The sequence below is a fragment of the Nanorana parkeri genome, unplaced genomic scaffold (genome assembly GCF_000935625.1).
Source record: "Nanorana parkeri isolate BGI_ZX_2015 unplaced genomic scaffold, ASM93562v1 scaffold204, whole genome shotgun sequence".
Taxonomy (NCBI): domain Eukaryota; kingdom Metazoa; phylum Chordata; class Amphibia; order Anura; family Dicroglossidae; genus Nanorana; species Nanorana parkeri.
Window position 1 is genome coordinate 1,011,998 of NW_017306472.1, and position 14,742 is coordinate 1,026,739.

At 45.2% G+C, this 14,742-nt stretch overlaps 1 protein-coding gene across 1 annotated transcript in view; it reads left to right on the plus strand.

Moving 5' to 3' along the window:
- The window catches only part of SLC4A1AP (solute carrier family 4 member 1 adaptor protein), a gene marked incomplete at its 5' end in the record, with an annotated part of 28,701 nt that extends 15,961 nt beyond the window's left edge, over positions 1-12,740 (plus strand). The window contains 8 exons of the mRNA XM_018555603.1: positions 14-83; positions 1,218-1,407; positions 3,791-3,890; positions 4,835-5,030; positions 6,446-6,550; positions 8,929-8,996; positions 9,773-9,845; positions 12,691-12,740. Coding sequence (XP_018411105.1) covers positions 14-83; positions 1,218-1,407; positions 3,791-3,890; positions 4,835-5,030; positions 6,446-6,550; positions 8,929-8,996; positions 9,773-9,845; positions 12,691-12,740 — 852 coding nt within the window. The remainder of the gene's footprint in view (positions 1-13; positions 84-1,217; positions 1,408-3,790; positions 3,891-4,834; positions 5,031-6,445; positions 6,551-8,928; positions 8,997-9,772; positions 9,846-12,690) is intronic.
- Positions 12,741-14,742: the final 2,002 nt, after the last annotated feature.

Sequence of the window (14,742 nt, forward strand, 5' to 3'; positions counted from 1 at the left end):
TTATCTTTTCTAGACTGTTAAACTGGAGCTTGTGGAAAAGGAAATGTTGGAGGTAGCAGCGAAGCTGAGAACATCTCAGACAGGTAATGTAGTCTTCAACACCTACGTGACCCGTCCCTGCTTCACCCTGCAGGCTCTGCTCTGCCCCTGATCCTTGTAGTATAGTTTTTATGTAAAGACTAAAAAGAGAACTAAAACCAACCCTTTTTTTTGGCTTTAGTGCTCTTTTGGGTCAGTGGAATAGATTTACTAATGTACTCCTGTGACCCAAAGTCAGCATATAGAGGGCTACTGCCCGCTATTGGCTGACAGCGCAGAGCCACACTTTAGCTGGGAAGGATCCCATCAATATTGTCGGGATCCACCCTGCTAGCTCTGCCTCTCTAGGGCCAGAGCCTGCTGTGCCTGCTCCCTCTCCTGTCTGTCCCTCTAATGAGCACTGAAGGAACAAAAAGAGAGGAGGGGGTAATCCTTGCAGGAAGCGATGACTGACGAGGAGAAGCCATGGGCTGAGCACTCAGTGGTTCATGATTGCTTAGCTCAGCCACTGCTCCAAGCTTACTCCTTGGGCTACAATCTCACGCTTAGTTTACTTATTTGTATTGAGATTGTAGTCCATCACATGAGCGAGCTTGGATCGGTGACTACTTTACAACACACACAGGGACCATGGGGAACAAAAGTAGCCACTCTCCAGAAGGAAGGACAGTGTCAGCACCAATTCAGAGATGATTTGAGGATCTACAGCCGAGTGATGCACAAATAAGATACATTTTGTTAATAAGGTACTTAGATGCATTTTTAAGATTTAACTCCTGAGTTTAGTGTCACTTTAGAGGTGACTGCATTGAATGAGATTTCAGAGAGACGCAGACTTAGTCAAGAAGAGGCCAAAGCCCACATCATCATTATCATCAGATTCTATAGATTCTTCCATCTTTTCTTCTTGGGCTGGTGGAGCTGCATCTATAATTGCTGATGGGTCTGCCAAAAAAGTATCTTGACCTTTTATCAGCCAGCAGCTTTTTTAAATGTAGTTCTATATGTAATATGTCTCTTGGTTCCCACATTTGGGATATTTCTGTGTTAGACACGTGGATAAAATAGGGAAGATATTCTATGTTTACGTTATACATGAAACCATAGAGATAAACACCGGATACATCATATGCCTTTGGTCTCCATACTATGTAGCTGACATGTTCTTTCCAATGCAGATATGCCCCAGCCTTCCACGCAGGACTCTCTGGATGCCTTCATGACAGAGATAAAGGCTGAGAGCTCTCTGGACAGCGTGTCCCGGAAAAAGCTTCACCTGCAATCACTGGAGCTGAAGAAGGAGCAGCAGAGACTGAAGAGTCTGATCAAGATTGTCCAGCCCACCAAACTCCCCGAGCTGAAGACCAAGTGAGTCTCCTGGTTCAGTATTCATGCTGCGCGTTGTCTGTCTTCCCCGGGGAAATCTCTTCTGTAGCTGCATCTTTCCAATTTACGGCTTATAAACCGGTTGTGGAGAGGTGATAAAGTATTCTCTACGTCCTGTAACTTTCCTGAGACTGGAGACCGAGCACAAATGTGCCTGTCCATACTCTCTATGGTGCCGTTACCTTCCAAAACAATAATTCACCAGTTACATAGTATCAAATACGACATCCGAGATTTACTGGTGGGAATGAACTATATCTGCAAGTAAAAGTAGCACTGCATCCAGAGACTTCCATATCACAAAGTGTTAGATCAATGGAACTTAAAGGGGCAGTCAACTCATAACGAGGAAAAAAAATGGTGAGGCATTGAAAAATGATTCATGTGTTCGCTTCAAGTGACTAGCGACTCTTTAAGTAGATCGAAACCCTAACTGACTGACTTTTAGGGCTTCATGTATAAAACTTCCTACTGCCAGGGCGCTACTGCCGTGCAAACAGGATCCGTCCAGCTATACGCTGGGAGGAAGTTTTATACATGAAGCCTTTAGTTTGTTTTAACAAAGTACTTGTATTAACTTTCTCTTCATACTATATGGCATCTGAGTGCTGCTTATAACGTGCAGTCACATCCTATCTACATGTGCTCCAGCGATGGCTGCATGGAATTTCCCAGGGCAGGTTTCCATGTTTTGTTTTTAAAATACGTTGTTCACATTTTTCTTCCTTCCTGTCATCTCAATGCTGATGATCTAATGGCAGCCTCTTATACGGGGGGTCACATATTCGGCCATATAGTGGATGAGCTATAGTATAGCCGATTAAACTAAACCATTCTAAATTGGACCTTTTTAAATAATGTGCTTAATAATAATGTGCTTCTTCATTATTAAAAATTATTCATAAGAGAACATGAGCACAATAATATTAACTGTATTGCCTTGTATTTGAGGTTGAATAAAAACATAAGTCCATCAAGTCCAACCTATTACGTGTATGCATTTATGGTTCTGCTGGTGTGTGTATGAGTCCATGTGTGATCTTGTTCTTAGCAGTACTTGTACCCCTGTATGTTATGGTCTTTAAGGAAATCGTCCAAGAGCTTCTTGAATGATTCCACATTCTTAGCTGAAATCACTGCATGTGGCAGCGAGTTCCAGACCCTAACCGCTCTAACTGAGAAGAACCCCCTGCGCCCCTTGTGCTGAAATTTTTTCTCCACCAATTTTAGATGGTGGTCTCTAGTCTTTGTTATGGGGTTAAACGTAAAGAGTTTGTTGCTAATGTTGCTGTCACCCTTGAACATTTTATACAGGAAAATCATATCCCCCCTTAATCTCCTTACTTCCAATGAAAACATATTTAAATTTAGTAGCCTTGTCTCATAGCTCTGGTCCTCCATCCCCTTAATGAGTTTGGTTGCCCTCCGCTGGACCTTTTCCAACTCAAGGACATCTTTTCTGTGGACTGGTGACCAAAACTGGACCGTGTACTCCAGATGAGGCCGAACCAGTGATCTATAAAGTGGCAAAATTATAGACTTGTCTTTGCAATACATCCCCTTCTTAATACAAGACAGGACTCTACTTGCTTTGTTTACAGCAGCCTGGCACTTATTCAATCTGCGGTCTACAATGACCCCCAAATATTTCTCCATTTCTGACTTCCCTAGTGGCATACCCTTAAGTGTATAGCCCATTTGCTTATTTCTAACTCCAAAGTGCATTACTTTTATCGACATTGAACTTCATCTGCCATACAGTTGCCCACTCCCCTATTTTATCGAGGTCCCCCTGTAATGTTATAATAAAACGACTGGCGCTGCAATTAAAATGAAAACAATGCCCCCTGCAAAGAAGAGAATTCCTACACTCCTCTCTCGCTGTGATACCGCCAGTCTGCACTGTATTGTCCAGATGAAGCCGGGCACAAGGAATCCGAAGCTTCTTGATGTGTTGCATTCTAAAGATTCTTCAGGCAGCTGTGTCTCTTCTGTATGGGAGAGGTTGGTATGAACTGTATTCTTTGTAGGGGTCACTTTGTTTTTAATCATTATCCTAACTACAGGTTGGCTTTAACCTCCTTCCTAGCGTTATGTCTGTTGCTTTTTTACGTTGAAATTTAAGCGGCACATATTCTGCCTTCCCCTTCATGGCTGGTGGAGGGGCATTGACAGGGTGCTTCCTGAGAACAACACAGCACTCTGCCCCAGTACATCTCTCAAAAGCCCTCAGCTCTGATGCAAGCTGTGACTTTTGGGCGGGAAATCATGCAAATATCAAAATGCCTTAATGGGGGGATGTCTGTCTGATGGAGTGGGCTATACATACTATAGTGTTGAATTTAACGTTCTTGCCTTCTCTCAGTCCAGCGGCAGAAGACCCCAAGGCAAAGAAGCTGACCTTACCCTTGTTTGGGGCTATGAAAGGAGGAAGCAAGTTCAAGCTCAAGACTGGCACCGTTGGGGTAAGAGGTTGAAGTAAAACTCTGCTTTCTTCCAACCAAACCGATACCATACCAGATCAACTTTTGTGAACTTACGTTTTTTTCTAAAAGACTTGGTGACACTAAACACGGGATACACCTTAAATACATTCAAGTGCATTCACCCTACTAACATGTATCTTATTTGTGTATCACTCGGCTGTAGATCCTCAAATCATCTCCGGAATTGGTGCCGACACTGTCCTTCCTTCTGGAGGGTGGCTACTTTTATTCCCCATGGTACCTGTGTGTGTTGTAAAGTAGTCACCGCTCCAAGGTCACTCCTGTGACGGAGAAGCCATGAGCTGAGCAGACAGTGGTTCGTGATTGCTCAGCCACCACTCCAATCTTACTCCCGTGATGTACTATAATCTCATGTTTAGTTTACTTATTTGAATGTGAGATTGTAGTCCAACACAGGAGTGAGCTTGGAGCGGTGGCTACTTTACAACACACACAGGGACCATGAGGAACACACGTAGCCACCCTCCAGAAGGAAGGACAGTGTCAGCACCAATTCGGAGGTGATTTGAGGATCTACAGCCGAGTGATACACAAATAAGATACTTTGTTGTATTTAAGGTACTTGAATGTATTTTAAAGGTTTAACTCCTGAGCTTCGTGTCACTTTAAGTCAAAAAGATTTACTGTGTCCCCAAGTAAACCCTTTAAAAAATAGGTTTTATGCAAAGAAAAACTCCTTTTATAGCAGACATCTTTGCAGATTGTTTCCGTCTTCCTTTATACGGATAGTGAAATGGACTTTTCCAGTGTACCTGCTGCCAGTGAGCAACAAGTGGGGAGCTCTGCCTACTATTGTCTCCAGTATTACAGCACATTCATGTGTTTTCCTCACTATGGCAGACAAGGCTCAGTGCCATATTTTTCTGTTTTTCTTGTTTATTTATTTGTTTTCACAAATCCAGAAACCTCCACCAAAACGGACGGATATCCCGCCTAGCCTCCTTACCATGAAAGACACAGATGAGCCCGAAGAGGAGGAGGATGAAGATGAACAAATGAAAGTAGAGAGTCCTGGTGAAGGCCACTCGGAAGACAGGCTGACAGTAGCTGATGCGGCTGAGCACAGCATGAAGACCAATCCTGTTCCAGAAACTCGGGGTAAGAACACAACATGTTTCTCTGAACACTTGCTACAGATTTGTACATCATATGTAAAAGAGTTCAGTGGTAGATGTGATACGCATTGATGTATTTGTGTTGTTTAGGTTGAAGAAAAAGAAAATGTTCAGGATTCTACCTTCTGCAGTTTTTTTTCCTGCCTGCAAAGGAAGGAAAAACAAAAACAACCGATGTCTATGGATAATGTGGAAATAAATTCATACTCACCCCAGATAGTTGATCAGTGCCCTGAATTAAAATATTACTGTATTATCTATGATCACCGTAATTTTTCGAAATAGATATAGATATATATAGCAGGAGGAAGAAGGTCCTGATTTCCCCTATAATAGATCTTTAGTTATCACTAGAGGCATCACCAGCAGGAGGTACAAGGTCCTGATTACTCTATATAGATCTTTAGTTATCACTAGCAGGAGGTACAAGGTCCTGATTCCCTTATATAGATGTTTAGTTATTACTAGAGCGATCCCCAGCAGGGGGAAGGAGGTCCGCATTCCTCTCTATAGATCTTTAGTTATCACCAGAGGGGTCGCCAGCAGGAGGAAAGAGGTCATGATTCCCCATATCGATAGGGTAGCCCCACTGCAGGGGTCAACTTTTTAGATTGCTGGGGATCCTCTTTAAGCTATGTGAACGTGGTTATCTAACAAATATCAAATAGGTGTTATCCCAGTTTGACTGCACAAGTGGAAATTCACTTTAAGGAGACTGAATGCAGGGAGACATGGTGCTTGCTAAACGTACTCAGAAATAGATTTTGCCTTTACGTACACTTCAACCCTCCACTTCTTCAACCACGGACCTACAGACCTGTAACCAATCCCTGACCAGATCAGGCTGTAGGCATTTTTTGTTAGAGATATATACCGTGTTTCCCTGAAAATAAGACAGAGTCTTATTTTATTTTTTTTGCACGAAATAAGACACTAGGTCTTATTTCGGGGGATGTCTTACCTGGCTGGGGGAGGACTGGACGAGGTCCCGGAAGGCGACAAAAAAATTGGCAAGTTAAGTATCATTTTACTTATCCAATGTGTGGCTTTTTGTATAATGTGTGCAATTTATATAGATGGCATGCTGTATATACAGTACTCCCCAGGTATGATCTTCTTTAAGCATTGCAATATTTTATTTAGTGTTGCAGCTGCCACTTGGCATTGAAATCTGCTGCTCAGTTTTCAGTTAGCTGGTATGGTCACATCTACAGCTACAGCTCTGTTTTTGCTCCGCTGTATTACGTGTGACATTTGTATAATGGCTGACAAGTTACAATTAAAATATATTATATGGAGATGTATATCGGTGTGATTAGAATAGATGATGCATGTGTATACAGTGGCACTTTAGGGGTCTCCGTATCATTCAGTTCATAACACTTGTGTGTCCTGTAGCTGCGAGAAGAGCAGAAGAGGTGCAGAGGGCGAGTCCCGAGAAGCAGCAGGAACCCCCAGAGCGCAGCACTAACACCCGCTCCCTGAATGGCCCAAAAAAGCCAGGTACGTAGACATTTTTTACTTGGTATGTTATAAAATCGTCACATCATACCTTCTGTTACACATGGGGAACTGCTAAAGCTGAAAGGAATGCACATTTCTGTCCATCCAGTCGTGACATTTACACAGCAAAGCCCTGTCTGGCGGGGCAGGAGACTTGTTATTTCTCTGCTGCAGTTTAGCTTATTTCCCGAGCGAGACGCCTAGAATAAGTCTGGCATCTGTGTCTGCCCCGCTTTATGATCATTGGAAGTCAGTGGAAGGAGCACAGTGTCAGTTTCCGACAAACTACGGATGGCTATGACATGCTAAAGGGCCGCGTGGCTACACACGGAGCATTTCTTCAAGTTCATTTCTCAATTTTAATGAAAAACTAGGTTGAATGTACACTTTAAAAATTACAATTTGACTTTCATTACGATACACATCCCGTGCAAATGCTCTGCTACATCATCCCGCACCAGCCCTTTTCTGGGTTGAGTGCCCATTGTCATTCAGCCCACTTCCTCTGAGCCCAGTGCATCACACTGGACTGGCCTTCTAGTAACACTGCACAGAACGGCCGCTGCGGAAGGAAGAAAAGAAGACCCTGATGTTGAGGCCCTTTAAGAGCAGCCAAGCAGATTGCAATGACTCTGAGAGCAGTCACTGTTGTTAAAGGTCAAATGGATCTTGATCTTTCTACAAGCAGATTTTAGATCCTTGGCCTTAATTGAGCAATGACCGGTACCTTAGTTGAGCAGTGAGGCCTTTTTGCAAAGTCCAATGGCTGCAGCTTCGTCCAAGCTCTCCAGAACACTCTTCAGCCCAAAAGGCTTCTCCAAAGATGCTCCATACTGGCAGCCATCTTGCTGCTCTGCTCCCTCTGGTTTCCCCCTCCAGCAGGGGAGCTGAAGTTCACTTGGCCTCTAGCATAGGCTTCCAGCTACGGCAAGACCCAGAAGAGAAAAAGACCCTCCTCACAATGGCATCCTCACCGGGCAGAAGGCCAGGAGGGAAGACTTGCTTTCGTTTACCAATTTGTATTGAGCCTGGAGACCATCACAGGAGTGAGCTTGGAGTGGTGACTACTTTACAACACACACAGGGACCATGGGGAACAAAAGTAGCCCCCCTCCAGAAGGAAGGACAGTGTCAGCACCAATTCAGAGATGATTTGAGGATCACTAGAATGTATCTTTAGTATTTAACTCCTGAGGTCCCATAAAGTGTGTCTAGTCACAGGATGGGTATATTTTTTTCTGGGGTCAGCTCAGATTGCTATGTTAGAGCAGAATTCTTATATAATGTCATATTTTAGTCAAAGCTTTAATCATTTCTTGAAGAAAGGTTGAATATTTAGTCATGGAGCTTTCCTGAACCGCAAGTTTGGGGTGAAATGAGTCCGAGGAGCTTCTTTTTCCTTCCCTCCTACTCCTTACCCTTCAGGCCCCGTTCACATATAGTGACTTGTCGCACGATTTCCGCCGCGATATTTTTGCCGCGCGATATCGCAAGAAGTCGCCGGCCAATGATATTCAATGGAGCTGTCTTAACTCCATATCGCAAGTCGCTTCTACCGGACCCTTTTTTCGGCGGATTTTGCGCGATTTTGCTTTTTTTCTATGGAGCCCGACGGAGAAGGTCGCGCTACCGTCGCTGGAACGTCGCCCCGAAAGTCGCGCTATCCCGGCCGCTGCAAAATGTATGTCCCTACATGTGAACGGGGTCTAACACATGTACACTTCATCTTCCATTGTGTTCTCCATCTACAAGGGATGTTCAGATACCAAGTACTGTACTCGGTACAAGTACAGATACTTTTCCAGCTCCAGGACTAGACTAGAGACAAACTCAAAAGTTAGGAGGCGGCTGTCATTTGTAAGGAGCATTGGTTACAGGCTCCTGGGATTTGTGCGTCCCTGTTTTAGTGTATGATATTTTTATATAAATTAACTTCATTGATACATTTTTTTCCAGACCAAGTCCTCACAGATACAAGTACTGATACATTTTTGTTCCGTGTCATTTGACAGTTTTTCAAAAACAATACAGACTAATGATTTCAGGGCAGTGGTGCAGCGCCAGAGCCCAGACCCAGCTGCAACTTCTGTGACCCTGGTAGTTGTGAAAATGTCAAGTATCGGCACTGGTATCTGAACATCCCTACCATCTACCATTCACAAGCTGCTTATTGCTGCTTGCATCTTGACTAGCCCAGTGTTCTTGATCCTCCGAATGTCCCCCGAACACTAAATATTCTATAAAAATTCAACTGAGCACCATGAAATCCTCCTAAGCTCTTTCTATATATTCTCATGGTGTCTGAATGTGGACAAGTGGGGATAAAACATGTTGATTGTCTAATAAACTGTTGACCTGTAAAATGTTTTCTCTTCCAGCAGTCCCAGCTGATGGAATCCCCAAACCGGCTGCAGAAAGACAGAAGAAAATGTACGGTCCCAGCAAGGTTGGTATCTTCCCTGAGCCTCTCCCTGCGCTTGTGGGGTCTAGAACAGAGCTTAAAAATTGTGTGTGTGTCCGTGTGTGTGTTACACCAGAGGCCTCGTCATGTGTTTGGCTGCAGACAAAATGCATGCATTGGTTTCAATAGAGCGTTGTCTCACCCATATACCCATGCCGTAACTTGCACTTTGCCATCCAGGTCATTTCAGATGGAGCGTTTCAAAAACACAACACATCTAAAATGCGTGAGGTCTAGGTTTACACGTGTTGTGACATGAAGCCAGTCTCTTGACAGCCATTTTCTTTTCCTCGCTGTTCTAAAGTTGATGAAAATCCAACCACTAAAATCTTCTATAAGCTTTAACATGGGACTCACCAGCAGTACAACCCCTGCGGCCATCCTGCCACCACCCCTGAAGCCCTCACCTCCTGTTTTTTTTTTTTTTAAATTACCTTTTTACCTTCAGTCTTCTAGCCAGTCTGATGACACAACAGCTTCCTTCTTCTTATTCCTGCAACAGGAGAGGGGACGGCTGGCATTCTTCCAGGACTGAGCGGCACTCATGTAATGACGTGTGAGTGCCACTCCAGTACTGTGGTACCAGCCTTTGTGATGATATACCCACCAGGGGGGGGGAATAAAAAACGTAAAGGTTCTGTCAGCCCCGCCTTGGAATTGGGGATGGGAAGAGATCACTTAGCTGGAATGCTGAAAGTGCAAACAAAGCGTTTTGTATAATCGGCAAGAAATCACCAATCTTTATTTTTATTATTCTTCAGCCTCCACAAGGTGTTCTCGGCTCTCAGTACCCAGAAGATGACCCTGATTACTGTGTGTGGACACCTCCTACAGGTAACATTGTCTTACCGTTTCTATGATTGATTTTCAAATGTGAACGGCATCGGTTGTGTGTTTTCAGGGATACTCGTTTTGGCATTTTATTTTTTCTACCGTATATACTAGAGTATAAGCCGAGATTTTCAGCCCATTTTTTTGGGTGAAAAGTGCCCCCCTCGGCTTATACTCAAGTCAGCGCCAGCGCGTCTTCTTACTTACCTCGCCGAGCGTCGCGTCACTGACTATTCGGGTCATTACTTTTTCCCAGTTTTTTTTGGTAAAATTAGGTACCTCGGCTTATATTCGGGACGGCTTATACTCGAGTATATACGGTACTCCAAACCTGACCGATCAGCATTTTACCAGCGCTGAGATTCGCTGCTTGGCTTCCTTTTTGGCATCTCAGCCTGACATTGCAAACAGATTGGTTTCCATTATGAGCTGCGTCAGAAACCTCGTAATTGGTTTCCAAGGCCAACCCAGAGTAGCGCTATGGTTTCCAGAGGCAGAAGAGTAGCACTGTGGTTTCAAGAGACAGACCAGTAACGCTATGGTTTCCAGAGGCAGCCCAGTAAGAGTAGTGCTATGGTTTCCAGAGGCAGCCCAGTAAGAGTAGCGCTATGGTTTCCAGGAGTAGCACAGTAAGAGTAGCGCTATGGTTTCCAGAGATAGCCCAGTAAGAGTAGCGCTATGGCTTCCAGAGGTAGCCCAGTAAGAGTAGCGCTATGGTTTCCAGAGGTAGCCCAGTAAGAGTAGAGCTATGGTTTCCAGGGGTAGCCCAGTAAGAGTAGCACTATGGTTTCCAGAGGCAGCCCAGTAAGAGTAGTGCTATGGTTTCCAGAGGTAGCCCAGTAAGAGTAGCGCTATGGTTTCCAGGGGTAGCCCAGTAAGAGTAGCGCAATGGTTTCCAGAGATAGCCCAGTAAGAGTAGAGCTATGGTTTCCAGAGGCAGCCCAGTAAGAGTAGCGCTATGGTTTCCAGAGGTAGCCCAGTAAGAGTAGAGCTATGGTTTCCAGGGGTAGCCCAGTAAGAGTAGCACTATGGTTTCCAGAGGCAGCCCAGTAAGAGTAGTGCTATGGTTTCCAGAGGCAGCCCAGTAAGAGTAGCGCTATGGCTTCCAGGGGTAGCCCAGTAAGAGTAGCGCAATGGTTTCCAGAGATAGCCCAGTAAGAGTAGAGCTATGGTTTCCAGAGGCAGCCCAGTAAGAGTAGCGCTATGGTTCCCAGAAGCAGCCCAGTAAGAGTAGCGCTATGGTTCCCAGAAGCAGCCCAGTAAGAGTAGCGCTATGGTTCCCAGAAGCAGCCCAGTAAGAGTAGCGCTATGGTTCCCAGAAGCAGCCCAGTAAGAGTAGCGCTATGGTTCCCAGAAGCAGCCCAGTAAGAGTAGCGCTATGGTTCCCAGAAGCAGCCCAGTAAGAGTAGCGCTATGGTTCCCAGAAGCAGCCCAGTAAGAGTAGCGCTATGGTTCCCAGAAGCAGCCCAGTAAGAGTAGCGCTATGGTTCCCAGAAGCAGCCCAGTAAGAGTAGCGCTATGGTTCCCAGAAGCAGCCCAGTAAGAGTAGCGCTATGGTTCCCAGAAGCAGCCCAGTAAGAGTAGCGCTATGGTTCCCAGAAGCAGCCCAGTAAGAGTAGCGCTATGGTTCCCAGAAGCAGCCCAGTAAGAGTAGCGCTATGGTTCCCAGAAGCAGCCCAGTAAGAGTAGCGCTATGGTTCCCAGAAGCAGCCCAGTAAGAGTAGCGCTATGGTTCCCAGAAGCAGCCCAGTAAGAGTAGCGCTATGGTTCCCAGAAGCAGCCCAGTAAGAGTAGCGCTATGGTTCCCAGAAGCAGCCCAGTAAGAGTAGCGCTATGGTTCCCAGAAGCAGCCCAGTAAGAGTAGCGCTATGGTTCCCAGAAGCAGCCCAGTAAGAGTAGCGCTATGGTTCCCAGAAGCAGCCCAGTAAGAGTAGCGCTATGGTTCCCAGAAGCAGCCCAGTAAGAGTAGCGCTATGGTTCCCAGAAGCAGCCCAGTAAGAGTAGCGCTATGGTTCCCAGAAGCAGCCCAGTAAGAGTAGCGCTATGGTTCCCAGAAGCAGCCCAGTAAGAGTAGCGCTATGGTTCCCAGAAGCAGCCCAGTAAGAGTAGCGCTATGGTTCCCAGAAGCAGCCCAGTAAGAGTAGCGCTATGGTTCCCAGAAGCAGCCCAGTAAGAGTAGCGCTATGGTTCCCAGAAGCAGCCCAGTAAGAGTAGCGCTATGGTTCCCAGAAGCAGCCCAGTAAGAGTAGCGCTATGGTTCCCAGAAGCAGCCCAGTAAGAGTAGCGCTATGGTTCCCAGAAGCAGCCCAGTAAGAGTAGCGCTATGGTTCCCAGAAGCAGCCCAGTAAGAGTAGCGCTATGGTTCCCAGAAGCAGCCCAGTAAGAGTAGCGCTATGGTTCCCAGAAGCAGCCCAGTAAGAGTAGCGCTATGGTTCCCAGAAGCAGCCCAGTAAGAGTAGCGCTATGGTTTCCAGAGGTAGCCCAGTAAGAGTAGCGCTATGGTTTCCAGAAGCAGCCCAGTAAGAGTAGCGCTATGGTTTCCAGAGGCAGCCCAGTGAGAGTAGCGCTATGGCTTCCAGAGGCAGCCCAGTGAGAGTAGCGCTATGGCTTCCAGAGGTAGCCCAGTAAGAGTAGAGCTATGGTTTCCAGAGGTAGCCCAGTAAGAGTAGAGCACGGCAGCACCTAGGAATGCATATGTTCAAATACAACAGTGCAAAAGGCCTTCAATGGTTAATTAATTACTTCAGAGCTCATTTGTCTTATTATATCCGCCTGCAGTTCAGCTCAACAGACCGGAAATGAAGAATTGATTGTACTACCGGCACATTCATATTTTGCTTCTTTCCAGGACAATCCGGCGATGGAAAGACCCATTTAAATGAAAAATACGGCTACTGAATCCGGCAAGACTCCATCAATCGATCTCTTTCCCCAGGAAACTCCGGCTAGTCATATTCATTCCGCTGCGCAGATCACAAATGTTTGCAGGTTGGACAGTTTTGTACTTTCTGCCACTGAAGACATTGGATCGCCTGGAACACAGCCCGAATCTCAACCCGCTCCGGTGTTCTATGCTGCAGAGGAACACCACAGACATATATTCATCTTCGGCCCCTTTCATATGGTCTGATCAGGGGAGGGGGGACCGTGGAGGAACAAAATGAAATTACTGGACCCAGGCTGGTCTGTGGGGAATCGGATGTAAACGGACTTGTGAACTCGGATCCATTTGTTTTTCTGGACCTGGCAGGAGCCAGAGGTAACCGGATGTAAATGGACGTCTGTCTGTTTAGATCCCGCTTCCCATAGACTAACATTGGACTTCCAATCCGGCCCAATGTAAAACTGACAGGCAGCCCTGATCATAACGCCCGTGTGAAAGGGGCCTGACGCACCTAGAATGAGATATCCGCCAAATAGTTTACAAAGGACCAACTATTCAATATCTTATAATCAATGTGTGAGGAAAGGTAAGAAAGAATTCCATCAGAGCCATGTGCCTATGACATCACATATGGCCACACATTGCACTCACCTATGGCATCACACATGGCTGCATATAGCACCCGCCTATGGCATCACACATGGCTACATATACAAATTGTCTATGACATCACACATGGCTACATATACAAATTGTCTATGGCATCACACATGGCTACATATACAAATTGTCTATGACATCACATATGGCCACACATAGCACTCGCCTATGACATCACACATGGCTGCATACAGCACTCGTCTATGGCATCACACATGGCTACACATAGCACTTGTCTATGACATCACACATGGCTACATATACAAATTGTCTATGACATCACACATGGCTACTCAGCGCACTCGTCTGTGGCATCACACATGGCTACATATAGCACTCGCCTATGGCATCACACATGGCTACATATAGCACTCGCCTATGGCATCACACATAGCTACATATAGCACTCGCCTATGGCATCTTATATTGTTACATAGAGCACTTGTCTGGCATCACACATTGTTACATATGCCACTCCTCTATGACATCGCATGTGACTACATATATAGCACTCCTCTATGACATCTCACATTGTAACATATAGAACTTGCCTATGATGTCACACATGGCTACCTATAGCACTAGTTATTAGCTCATACATTGTTAGCACGTGGTATATAACACCGCCAGTAATCACCTTTGGTAACATCTAGGTACAAATATAGTCCACTAACAACCAAAGAAACAATCGATGCGCTGGATATTCACAATGTATGATGTCATAGACGAGTGCTGTATGTAACAATGTATGATGTCATAGACGAGTGCTGTATGTAACAATGTATGATGTCATAGACGAGTGCTGTATGTAACAATGTATGATGTCATAGACGAGTGCTGTATGTAACAATGTATGATGTCATAGATGAGTGCTGTATGTAACAATGTATGATTTCATACACGAGTGCTGGACGCAGCTCTGTTTGAAGTCATAGACGAGTACATAGACGAGTGCTGTATGTAACAATGTATGATGTCATAGACGAGTGCTGTATGTAACTATGGATGATGTCATAGACGAGTGCTGTATGTAACAATGTATGATGTCATAGACGAGTGCTGTATGTAACAATGTATGATGTCATAGACGAGTGCTGTATGTAACAATGTATGATGACATAGATAAGCATGACAGTTTCAATGTACATGTTCAATCCGTCACATGGGGACGCAGCTCTGTTTGAATGTTTGCTTATAGTAGAAGTTGGAGTCCGTGAAGCAGATATTTCATTCTAGACGTGTCCGTTCATTGTACCGGAGACTGCGGACCCGGGAGGAGGTTTATTCAGCCGTTTTATTTCATTTGATGTATCTCTTTTTTAGTTTTGAGGGGTTCTGTGCACCCAACGCCGCACC